The sequence below is a fragment of the Cydia amplana genome, chromosome 6 (assembly GCF_948474715.1).
Source record: "Cydia amplana chromosome 6, ilCydAmpl1.1, whole genome shotgun sequence".
NCBI lineage: Eukaryota > Metazoa > Arthropoda > Insecta > Lepidoptera > Tortricidae > Cydia > Cydia amplana.
The window spans coordinates 18,904,532-18,918,031 of record NC_086074.1 but is presented as its reverse complement, the minus strand read 5'-3'; the positions used below and the strand labels follow the sequence as shown (position 1 = coordinate 18,918,031).

At 37.4% G+C, this 13,500-nt stretch overlaps 2 protein-coding genes across 12 annotated transcripts in view; both read right to left on the bottom strand.

The window, feature by feature from the left end:
- The window catches only part of LOC134649048 (rab5 GDP/GTP exchange factor), a 420,463-nt gene that overhangs the window by 293,832 nt on the left and 113,131 nt on the right, over positions 1–13,500 (bottom strand). The gene's annotated exons all lie outside the window — the stretch shown is intronic.
- Positions 1–13,500, bottom strand: part of LOC134649042 (disintegrin and metalloproteinase domain-containing protein 11) — a 631,585-nt gene that overhangs the window by 588,288 nt on the left and 29,797 nt on the right. For all 11 annotated transcript variants that reach the window (XM_063503746.1, XM_063503744.1, XM_063503743.1 and 8 more), the window contains exon 2: positions 5,684–5,742. In XM_063503746.1, the coding sequence (XP_063359816.1) occupies positions 5,684–5,714 (31 nt within the window). In that variant the 5' untranslated portion in view covers positions 5,715–5,742. The remainder of the gene's footprint in view (positions 1–5,683; positions 5,743–13,500) is intronic.

Genomic DNA, 13,500 nt, shown 5'->3' with positions numbered 1-13,500 from the left:
ATATTTGCTATTACAAGTTACTGTTGCAGTTCCTACAAATAGTAGGTAGTAAAGTAAAGGTACACTACGATGTACGATGTGAGTATGAATGAAGATGTGTTTCTTTATGATATGTGTATACATAGTATGAGTACCCGAAAAGAAGGATTGTCTACAAAAAGAGATGAGATCCCATCAAAAACATTACATGTAAAAAGGTGCAAGTCTCGCAACGCTTCTACTACAAAAAAGTTTTGAGATGTAATGTGAAACCAAGTCGGTTATTTTAATCAGTGCCAGGGGGTGTTAAAACTGTATCAAATATATATCTTTAATTTGTAATACATATAATGACTTGGCAATCGCACGGCTGCAAACAAAAGGTATACGAGTATAGCGCCAACTGCACGCCTCTGGGCTGTATCTTATTCTTTGAACCTCGTGGCGGTGCAGCGATACAAAATTCACGTACGATCGCAGCGAGCGGGGTAAGCGGGTGGTGCGGGTACAGAGCGCTTAGCTCCGCCCTGACGCTCAAGGGCATTGGGCCTTCCAATCGTCTTAAATAAAAGCATTGTAACATGTCACCGACGACGTTTCGGTCATACACATTTTGTAGTAGGTATGTTTAACTCGTTCGCATCTTCGTGTAGACATCGCAAAGTTGAGGGAATCTCAAGCTAATTTTGACGCTGCACCCTTACTACAGGTTGGATACATTTAAGACTTGAGACTCAAATAAGAAACACAGGATAGCAATAAAAATATTGAGCCTACAATCGAACCCTGCGGGACTCCCTTATGTATGTTATCAATAAGTTTTAGATTTGTGGGAGTTGATATAATTATTTTCCGTCAATTGTATTTGAACAAATGGTTTCCTATTTAATAAATACGAACGAAAAAGTGTCAGTGATTTCCCTCCGGAGCACTACGGCTCAAATTTTCCTAGCAATATGTCGTGGTTAACCATATCAAATGCAGAACTAAGTTTTATCAAAATTGTGACAAATCTTCCCAACAAACCGGACTCTAAATTAAAAATTCAGCGTGCTAATAAAACGCCACCGCAGACAGACCGTGACGTCATCAATCACCGAGTAATGACGTCATCCATTATCAATTATTGACAGCGTGGCGGAGACGTTCGTCAAACGTATTCTGTGTTGTGAGGCTGTAGTGCCTATTATAACCTGGCCTACAGATATAACAATGAATGATAGAAAGCATAAGATAAACAATTAAAAGGTTTAAGATGTATTCAATAACATACATTTTAAGCTAACAGGCAGTGTAATATTATTGTGGCCGCAAAATTGACTGCTAAAGTAGATGGCGCCGTACAGTCCCGAACGTTATATGAGAACTATCAAGAGCACCAGCTTGTAATCAGTTTGCATTGTAAAATGCATTTTTTTTTTGTTAATTAAAACTCTGTACCTATTAAGTTTAATCACAGAGGTTTCAACACTACATTAGCCAGCTAGGCAATTTATCGATTTACATAAGTAATTAAACGTTGTCAGAGTAAAATAACAAGCGAAACTAGTTTTTTTTATAGTTCACCTCCTAAAATTGCCGTTGGACTTCGTCCGTAGAGTCTGTGCGGAAAGAGAAGAGTCGTGGAATATATGGGGCCCAATACATTCCACGACTCTTCTCTTTCCGAACAGATTCTATAAAGATTTAAAAAGGCTCATTCTTATACTGGGCAGTAAAACGAGCGCTCGGCAATAGTCGCGAACAAGACAAGATTTTCCAAGTTTTCTGCCCACATTGATCATTTTAGTTTATACCTATTAGGGGGGCTACTCAGACCATCAATCTCATGATAATGCATGTGGGAAAAGAATTGACAGCGCTTTTGGAGTTTCGGTTCACTGTTAGAGTGGTAACACACTACCGCACCGCACCGCGACCTTGCAGCGTCGCACCCATAAGTGAGAGCGGAATGAGATATCTGTTTCTCGCTCTCACTTATGGGTGCGACGCACCAAGGTTGCGGTGCGGTGCGATAGTGTTTTACCACTCTTAGTTGAGCAGGGTGCGTAGCCAACATGCCAGTCGTTTACGCGCCGTAGCGAACGAAACCCAACTGTCGCACTAATATTGAAGAGTGATAGAGAGAGAGAGAGAGAGAGAGAACTACGCTACGCTACGGAGCGTTAAGGCCACGGACGGTACAAATAAATATGTATACGCAGTGATAGTGAAACTAAATAAAAGTATGTATTTACTTATAAAAAGTCAGAAGTCCGAGGTAATCTGTATTGCGGCTGTCATATCTGTATTACATGTTTATTACTTTACGAATGGCCGGATTATAGCTATGAGGGGGGATTAGTACGTGGACGCTTTGTCTGCTGGCCCGTTATTCTTGAAACTTGCAAAGCTTTAGGGAACCAGTATAGGTAATAGTTACGAGTAAAGGGGATAACCGCTAGGCCCCATTTTTCTCTCTGATTTACATTATGGAAAATATTTTAACATAATCCACCAACGTCTTCTTAGTTTACCTAACTATCATACTAATTATGGCAGGAATTCAGTATAATATAGAATTTCAAAAACGTACAACAATCAGTTTTGCGATATCGATCCATTTGTGCACAATAATAAAAAATCGTTTAAAGCTGCGATTGCGATAAAAATTAATAACAATCAAGTAGAGGAGTGAACACACACACTCGCACTCACACACACACACACACACACACACACACACACACACACACACACACACACACAATTGTGTAATACCTACTATAACCTTGTACCTAAGCAAATCCGTAATATTTTCAATTGTATCTGTTAGGGAGACCTGTTATTGGCTTCATGATTGTATCCTAGTTATAAGTCTATATAGTTTGTTAAAGCTGTTGGTCTTCTAATAAAATAAAATAAAATAATTTGATGTAAATTAACCAACCTACCGCTTCGTTTTTTTTTTCGATTTTTTTATTATTAAAAATGAAAATGCAATATTTCACTAATCCTAACTCTTATAATCATAACAAAATCGAAAAAAAAACAAACGAAAGAGCATAGCCGTGTTTGATATGCATCAAACTGTGTAAAATAGTAGTTTATGCAACAGTGATATAATAAGGGTTCTTAAAATTCAAGGGTCGAAGTTACAAAACGAGACGTAGTCGAGTTTTGTAAAAAAAGACCCGAGAATTTTAAGAACCAATTATGAGCTGTTGCATACATTACTTTTTCTATGACAGCTGCAGCAAAAAAAAAAAAAAAAAAAGTCGAGTTTTGTAAAAAAGACCCGAGAATTTTAAGAACCAATTATGAGCTGTTGTATACATTACTTTTTCTATGACAGCTGCAGCAAAAAAAAAAAAAAAAAAAAAAAAAAAAAAAAAAAAAAAAAAAAAAAAGAGAGAGTTATTATTAAAAAAAGAGTTATTATTAAAAAAAAGAGTTATTATTAAAAAAAAAGAGTTATTATTAAAAAAAAAGAGTTATTATTTAAAAAAAATTGAGTTATTATTTCAAAAAAAAAAAAGAGTTATTATTGTAAATGAAAACATACCTCTTTCAATCAAGATGATCGGAACTTGTATCTTTAAAAAAAATAAAGCAGTTGTATTATACTCATAAGATGACTGCTAGCAGTCATCTTATGAGCCTATAGACAAAGCATTCAAATGACATTGCTTTAGATATCACTGTCAGTCATTTAATTGACACATTTAAGTGCTGGAGTAGAAAAAATATTTATAGATAGAGTGGAGGCAGATCTCCGGGAGCTCGGCGTCAGTGAAAACGCGTGAATCCACGGAGGACTACATTTGTACAGGCCCTAAGCCTTAAGATATCTTTTCGGTCGGTGATCTAATATAAAAGTCGAAAACTTAAAAGGTGTCAGTATTACCACGAACCGGCTCTCCACATTTTATTACAAATATATCCAAGGACTACCCAATTAAATATTATCCCTCCTTACCCGGGGTAAGTTAGCCTACACAGGTAATTAAAAGCCGGAGGGACAATTAATCATCCAAGCTTTTAAAGCGTCTCGCAAAATCAAATTTCACCTCAGCTTTTATGATCGCGACAGACTTTGAGTGCTGCGTTTGACAGGCTCGTGATGTTTTGGTGTGGTCGGGCTTTATTTGCGTTTTCAATGTTTATGGGCTTGAAGACAACTTTGACTATGGCTATGGAACAATAACTAAACAAAAATAATTGCCTAAAGTTAGAACTAAGAAAGAACTGCTAGCCAATAGGCTATGTAGGGCCTCTACTCGTAAATATTTGTCCCTTAAGAGGAAACATTAGTAGTAATTTTTCCATTCATTTTCATTTTAGCCTTTTATCAATATTTTTTTATACGATTCAATATCACCCTTACCTATGTCTGTACGTTTTGCTTTTTATGATTTTCTGGTTTTTATAAGAACTAGAGCCCGAACCATGAGTCACTGACAGTGTCAAAACTGACATTTAAGCTATCGAGAACGTAATTTACTTTCTATACATCTCGTTTGCACTAATATGCGAGTACGAGCGAGATGTATAGAAAGTAAATTACGTTCTCGACGGCGTTTATGTCAGTGCCAAACTGATGGTAGCCGTATAGGTTACCACAAATATGTTTTCGCAAAGATCGCTTAAAATGTATAATCCAATCCACCAAGCACTACTTTTAGAGCAAATCTCATTTACCAGCCGAGGACCTTATCACTTAGCAATAAGGTTCAAGTTCATTTAACAGTGAGGATGGAACATGTACAAAACTGGTCCACATTCGAATTGTAAATAAACAATGATCAGTACCAAGACGTGGTCGTTTGCAGCCATACAGACGTTAACGCTTTGAATCCAAAACGTCACATGTATGTAGGTTTCCATACAGATATGGTACGTTTTGGAACTAGATTCATATTTCTGTATAGGTTGATATATGGAATATTGCATGGGCTGCCAAATGGTAGGATCTACGTGTCTTCAATGATGCAATGCTGACTTCCAGCCGTATTCGAACAATAAGATACGTCAAATATTAGATATTGAAACGATATGGATCGGATAACGTGAAAGCGCTGGTGGCCTAGCGGTAAGAGCGTGCGACTTGCAATCCGGAGGTCGCGGGTTCGAACCCCGGCTCGTACCAATGAGTTTTTCGGAACTTATGTACGAAATATAATTTGATATTTACCAGTCGCTTTTCGGTGAAGGAAAACATCGTGAGGAAACCGGACTAATCCCAATACGGGCCTAGTTTACCCTCTGGGTTGGAAGGTCAGATGGCAGTCGCTTTCGTAAAAACTAGTGCCCACGCCAATTACTGGGATTAGTTGCCAAGCGGACCCCAGGCTCCCATGAGCCGTGGCAAAATGCCGGGACAACGCGAGGAAGAATGAATGGATCGGATAATCTCAGTGTCAAAAGTGACATTTTTGTTTGAAGAAACGTTCTACATAAGCATATGGACACATAAGCAATAAAGATATGGCTGCAAAATGTTTTTATTGATATTTTTGTATTAAGCAGTTTGTAAAAATAAAATAAACTATAATCTCTAAACGCTAGTATAAAATTCATTTTAGCCGTTCTACAAAAATAGAAACCAGTTAATTTTCAGGCTACTATGCATTTGTTTTATTAAAAAAAGAAACGGCAATGTATCTGACAGCCAGTTTGCACTGTGGAATAGTAAAATTAAATAGTGGAAATAGTAATCACTTACCGGCTTTAGTTTTGCCTAAGCTAGACTCCATTGGAATGCCGCATTATTGTAAAAAAATCCTGAAACAAAACAAAAACACGTTATTTATTTTCACAGTTGACGAAGTACATAGACGATCGAGATCTCCACACATAAGCGCTCCTGTCAGTGTAAAGACGCGATTGGTCGATGAGTTCGCATCACGCACGCGATTGATCGCAACTAGTTGCGTTAGACTGCACGATTGGCTCGAATTCGTGAGTGACACCACTGAACTAGCACCATTCTTAGTGCCCGTAAGGTCCGTCTTAATATAAATGTCAATGGCTCCTGTTCAATATGGGAACACGATCGCTTATTTACAAAAATAAGCTTTAGATGATGTAATTTAGTTGTCATTCGCGCATCATTTTGATAGCAAAATGTAAATTAGAATTGGCCTCTTGGTTTATAACGCGAACATCATACAAACCCGTACATTTTACGTTCTAAGTCAAAATGGTGCCATTATGACTTAAAGTCTCATCGGTTTACGTTTCAACCCCGTTGTAAAAGCAAACATGCCCATAAATTTACGTCGTCATAAAACACTAATCCATAAACAAAATGTCGTAACCGACATATGTTTAGTATCGGTGAATGTCTTTAAGGTATTAGGTAGAAGCATAGTGCATGTTTATTGTCGTTGATGCGAGGTTTATAACTACAGTTTTAGTTTGGTAAGACATTCCACAAAGGACGGAAGGAAGGAAGTGACCTTGAGGCCTATTCGAACCTACACTTTGACATCAAAATGATATTTATGCATTTCGCTCTTACTTTTCCGTACATGTATCGGGGCGAGTGAGAATAAATTGACATCATTTAATTATCATGTTATTTAATTATCATAAAAGCGTATCTCGTGTTCGAATGGAAACAAAAGGACCAGAAATAAGGATCTGTAGAGGAGTCAGGCAGGGCGATCCACTCTCGCCTCGAATTTTCGTCACTGTCCTAGAAAATGTTATGAAAAATCTAAACTGGACCAGGAAAGGAATACATATAAAAGGTGACTTTCTAAATAATCTTCGTTTCGCCGACGATTTGATACTTTTTTCGGAATCTGCAGCACAGCTAGAAAAAATGATTTGCGAGCTTGATACAGTAAGCAAAAATATTGGTTTGGAATTGAATACAGCTAAAACGAAAGTCATGACTAACGCTTCAAAAACACCCATATATGTAAATAATACTCAGCTAGAATATGTAGAAAAATACGTCTATTTAGGTAAACAAATAGCTTTCAATAAATCCAGACACATAGATGAAATAAACAGAAGAATAAATTTAACATGGAACAAATTCTGGAGTTATAAAGAAATACTTAAGTCAGACCTCCCAGTCAAGCTCAGGAAAAAGGTTCTAGATTCCTGTATACTTCCATGCCTCTCATACGGCAGCCAAACATGGATTTACAGTAACTACACAACAAATAAGATACAGACATGTCAAAGAGCCATGGAACGAAGTATATTGAATATAAACAGGAGGGACAAGCAACGTAATGCAGACATAAGAAGGACAACAAACGTAATAGACGCCTTACAATACTGTAAAAAACTAAAATGGAAGTGGGCAGGCCATGTGGCACGTATGAGCAAGGACAAATGGGCAAATAAAGTAACTACTTGGCCAGGACCACTCGGTAAACGTACTAAGGCAAAACCGAAAGAGAGGTGGTCAGACGAGATAGATAGAGCAGCTGGAAAGGACTGGATTACAAAGGCAATGGATAGAGAGACTTGGAAGGATATGGAGGAGGCCTTTACTCGTAGAGAGGTCCTTATATAAACATTTAAATAAATAAATTATGTATAATTTATTAATCTACATATGTTTTTCGATATAAAAATAAATAAATAATAATAATAAGAAAATAAATTATACTGTAAACTTGCAATATTATAATGTGTAATTGTAAAGTATAGTACCTAATGCATGAAATGAAATATTAATTTAATTAAGAAATGATATGTTTGTTTATTAAGGAATAAAGAGGCTATATTATATATTATTATTATAATTATCATGTTGATAGGCTCAGGGTCACTACCGAATAGGCCAGGCAGATCGTCGGACATATCTCTGAAAACCTTTTTATATATCAAACACCAAGTAGGGGCCCGATTCGGATTTTGAACTAGACATCTATTAGACATCACCAAGATATGTCAGTGTCAAACAAGTGTCAAAAGTGACGTTTTCGTTTAAAGAAACGTCACTTTTGACACTTGTTTGACACTGACATATCCAATCCATCCATTTCTTTAAACAAAAACGTCACTTTTGACACTTGTTTGACAAGACAAGATTGCTAATGACAGAACCATTGTCTCTATACTATACATATCCGGCCAATGCAAATTAATTTTGCATTGTTCACAGTAAAGCCGTGACCATGAAACATTGTTAATTCTAATACTCAACTTAAAACCCGAGTACCGTATTTAGAAGTTAGCGAGATAAATACGGTCCGCTCCATAAAAATCTGGCGAAAGTTTATCAATTAACGCGCAAGATACAGAACTTTCCGATTTTATTGTTCAGAGTTCTTGACTGATTGTGGGGTGGGATGATGTATAGGGAGCAGACATGAACTGTAGGGGGCAGCACAGGAGCCCCTTGTTTATTGGCGCAAAGTGTAAATGTCAATTTTATGTTTCCAATTTAGGCCACAACATGGCAGAACCTACAGCGCGCAAGGGAGCGTACGTACACTGTAGGGGGCAGCACTTGGTTTGGCGTGAAGTGTAAAGTAAATGTCAAATGTATGTTTCCGATTTAGGTCACAAGATGGCAGGGCCTCCAACGCGCACGGTTCCTATAGCACGGACACCTTTGATGTTGAACACATAATATCAAAATATGTATAAGTAGATAGATTAGTTCATACTAAAAACCCTCGTATAGGTACATATGTAGTAGTACTTAGAAGTTATTTTTATTTGAAGAATAAATCTACTGTGATGACAATGATTGAATGATTAAAAATTTACTTTAATGAGTGAGTGAATGAAACATCGTCTCGTTTTATTTAATGTGTGAAAATGCACCTTATAATATTACACAATATTAGATTGGAATTATATTTTTTGACTCAGAAACCAGTCTTGGCATTTAGTCTCAGAACATATTCTTTTTTATAGTATTACTCATTCAAATTGTAAGTAGAAAAGTTTGGAGTTTGAGCAAAAGAATTTTCTGGAATCTTTAAAACTGAGTTAGTTTAAGTAGTTTGCTGCGCTAGTAAAGTTCTCAACGATTTAATTAAGAATTAAGGTTCTTTTCACCTTACAAAATCTATGAGCATTTTAAGAGATAAGTATATATATTACTTTCATTTGTTCAATCCCGTAATAAATATTGACACGGAGTGGTGTTTGATACAAAAACAAGTATTTTGTCAAAAATTTCATTGTTGATACAAGCTTTTATCGCTGACTGTACTTTTCTTGGCAACTAATACTCGTCAAGACAAATTCTAACAAACCCTAATACAATAAGGTTGCATTGTTTTAAAACAGAGTTCCTATGGCCACCTCCTGTGTTCATCATCAGATCAGCGCGATGATACTAAATATTGCATTGTCACCCAACTTACATAATATGTAACCGAGAGATACATATATTATATGTAATTATGTGAAGTTTCAGCTCCGAGGAATAATGGAAAGTGGGTCTATTTAGCGTGCAAGATTTGACCCGAAAATACATATATACAAACACTACAAGTTAAATAAAACCTTGTTATAAACAAGCACGTAAACTTTGAATGATCACCAAAATTATCGCAGAGATGTCACACAATATGAAAAACAACTCGAATAGCACTACTTTTACCCCCAAGGATACAAAGAGCACAACGTAAAAATGAATTTTTACGTTCACAAAACGGCAATGTCATAAATTTTATTGCAGAACAATCCGGCGCTAGTTTTAACCGCGCTTTAAATATGTCTAAGTCGTCAGCAGTAAAGTGCAATGTGGAATATAGAATTTTTGTTTTATGTCTTGAGACGGCTAAGTGTAAGGCCTGAGTGGACGCTCTAGTTGGGCGTGCAGCGGGGCGGGGCGTGCGGCGTGCATGTCAAACAAATGCAAACGTATAGTAGCGGCCTTAGTGCACGCTGCTTAAATCACTAGTGAGCCCGACGCCACGCTGCACGCCCCGCCGAACGCTCCGCTTCGAGCGTCCACTCAGGCCTTACGCTAATGGCGACGTGTTCTCGTCAACTTATTTCGGCGTTGTTGCCGATGCTGTATCTATCTGTCAATTTCCTTGGTAATATAAGTGACAGAATGCGGCGGCAACGTCATAATTGCGACAGTAATTATTATTGTTAAGGGGCCCACTGATAAACAGTCCGCCGGACGGTATTTTGTTCTAACTGACAGGCCGATACCGTTCGGCGGACTGTTAATCAGTGGGCCTCTTTAGTAATGCGGCGGCGGCGGCGTGGATAAGTCATAGTTTTCAAGTGTTTGGTGGATTTAAATATGATGGTCGTGTTATAAGTTATAACAACGCTATTATAAACAGTATTTTTTAGAAAAAAAATGGCATTGTATTATGTTTTAAAGTATTGACCATATTCCACATCACTACATAGTATAAAACAAAGTCGCTTCCCGCTGTTTGTCCCTATGTATGCTTAGATCTTTAAAACTACGCAACGGATTTTGATGCGGTTTTTTTAATTGATAGAATGATTCAAGAGAAAGGTTTATGTATAATTTGTTAACCCGTGCGAAGCCGGGGCGGGTCGCTAGTTGTATATATATGTATACATGTGTATGCTTATCAGATATAAATCTCTGAGCAGTATTGAAAAATACTTTATCATATGCATCAGATAGAAACAGGAAGTAGATAAAGTAGTGGAACGCCAAGTTAGCTTTTAATTAACTAGATTGAACCCACACACCGGGTAACTGACAGCGTCGGTGCTGAATACTAATGCATACGGGTAGTGTCTCAAGGGCAAGGTACCGTGGTGTTTCTTACTGATGAAACCCTTATAAAAGAATCGAATTGATAATCAGAATAATACAAGTGGGCAATACTATAAATACTACTAAGTAACTGTCCGATTCGAACTTTAAGATATGTCCAATGTTTCTAGAAACGATATGGATTAGATATGTCAGTGTTTTTGTTTAAAGAAACGTCACATTTGACGTATCTTAAAGTTCGAATCGGGCTGTAATTATCTAATTCTATTAAAACATTAATACAATCAGCTAATTCAATCAAACCCCGAGTTCAACGTACTGCGCAAATTAAATATGTAACATAGCTACATTAGCACAGTGCAGTGCAGTGCAACATTGGCGTAAAAAGTAAAAAGCGAACGGGCGTACTGCAAAAAAAAAAAAGGTTACGGCGACTAGAAGGGTTCCTGAGCTACTGGTTTTATTTTCAGCAAAATTGCTTAATTCAAGTCAATGGAAATGGCTTTAAATGACAAAGCGATTTCATTTTGCTCCATTATGTACGGTTAAATCTTCAAGACTCCGTAAAAACTAGGAGTTCAAAGATCTGGGGGCCTAGCCAAGATGCGTCGTTTGCGCTACGACAACGAAACGCTATCTGTGTCTCTATAAAATAGAATAGAATAGAAATCATTTATTCAGACAACACATCAATACAAACAACACATATTGCAAATACAAGGCAAAGATAAACAGATCAGTGGAAATAGAGATGTGAAGCCGAAATGGTCTCCACTCAGCAATGCTGCTGGCACGACTAGCGTGGCCAACGGCGCTGGTTTTCTGTGGAGCCAGCGGAGTGTGCGGGACAGCATGCAGTGCAGGACACGTTGTGGACGACGGTAACAAATAATATTGAATACTATTATAAATAAATATATATCAAATCTCTGGGGTTAGAGAGCGATGGCCGCTAGAGTAGAGTCTTTTGAGTATACATTTGAAGGACGACTCGTTTTTATGAAACTCAGGACTTAAAAAACTTCTGAGTCTTTTACCTTGTATTTCTTGAGTGTAGCACAAAAGCAATCGAATCTTTAACTAAAAACCGTCAACAAAAAATTTATAGGTTTTATCTAAATGATGATATCCCTTATCATAATAGTAAAGAAAATAGGCGTTGTTGTAAGTATGACGGCTCGGCCATGACATTGAGCGACTTGCGACGGCGACAGGGATAACCATAGGTTGGAGCGAGACACAGCGATCGGACCTTTCGTTCCCACCTATGGTTGTCGCTGCCGCCGTCGTAAGTCGCTCAATGTCGTGGCCGTGCCGTGATTCGTGTACGTAACCGTATTTAATACTTCTCATAAGCTGCATATATTCACGGAATCCTAATAAAAAGCAAATGAGAGAATTCAATTCTCCCGCTTTTGCACAGTCGACGTCAAAGATATGTTTACAGTTTTACACCTTATGCCTTTGTAATAAGGCGAAACATGTAAACGTATTTTTGACGTCGACTGCACCGTAGGCGTTGAAGCGAAAAGGCCGAAAACCTGTTTGTTTGTAAAGTTCATCTCCGAGTCAAAATAACCCATGTCCAATGTGTATAACAGACGAAAACACCTACTAATTAGTAGGAATATAAAGTTTAAAATGGCTTGCACATTTAGGTGACCTAATGAGATTTAGCTGCGGGTCAGTTTTCGTCTTTTTAGCGTTTAGAACAGAAGTTCCGTAAATTTAATACCATTACAGATTTTTGTGAGGACCAGAAAAACACATATTTAATTACACAAACGGGTCTATCGCGAGTTTCATTGTTTTTACCTTAAATTCCGACGTTTCAGCCGAGTCGCACCAGCTGTGGTCACGGAAAGACTGACGTCCCAGCAAATGTCAACGGAGATATAAATAAAACAACACTGAACTACCCGAAATTAGTTTATAAAAATGTTCGGGGTAGACAAAGAAATTGAATTGAAATTGCAAAGAATATGTGTACAAAACGCGAGAGTTTAAAGTGTAATACTAGAAAAACATTCGGGTAAATAACCAGAGTAAGGGCGTCCGCTAGCTGGCGTGGGATTTTCATTTTGTGGCTGAACTTGACATTAGATGAAAATCCCACGCAGGGTTCTAATCGCGATAATCCGTTCCTTTACTAACTTTTATACTTGACTTTTATAACTTTTATACTTTAGGTACCTACTTCTATCAAAGAGAATTTGAAATAGAGGCGGATTGTCAAAGTAAATTATGTAGCCACAGTAAATTAACTGCCATCTTTTGACAAAATATTAAAACTGTTAGAACGCCATTTGACTTTGACCCTCATTCTTTCACTGATATGTGTTAATTTGTTAAATATTGAAATTAACGCCATCTACCCGAGAGTAGGCCAAAGGTATGGTGCAATCTTTTCGAGCGATGGCGCCATAACCTTTGGCCTACACTCTTGGTACTGGGGCTACCTAATTTACCATGACAGTTACTCTCTATTCACTCTATTCTCTTTGCTTCTATAACAACTAGCTCAGGACCGGGATACATACATAAGTTGCGTGTAAGGGCAAAGTCGAAATTTAGGTCAAACCAGTTTAAGTTTCTTTCTAAGATTATTTTTAGTTTTATAATGTATGTCGAACCATAATATTTTATTCGATATGGAATAACACCGCTAGAGTAATAAGGATAGAATACAGCCATATTCGAACTTTAAAATACGTCAAATACTAGAGATTGAAACGATATGGAATGGATATGTCAGTGTCAAACAAGTGTCAAAAGTGACGTTTCTTCAAACAAACGCGTCACTTTTGACACTGACATATCCAATCCATATCGTTTCAATCTCT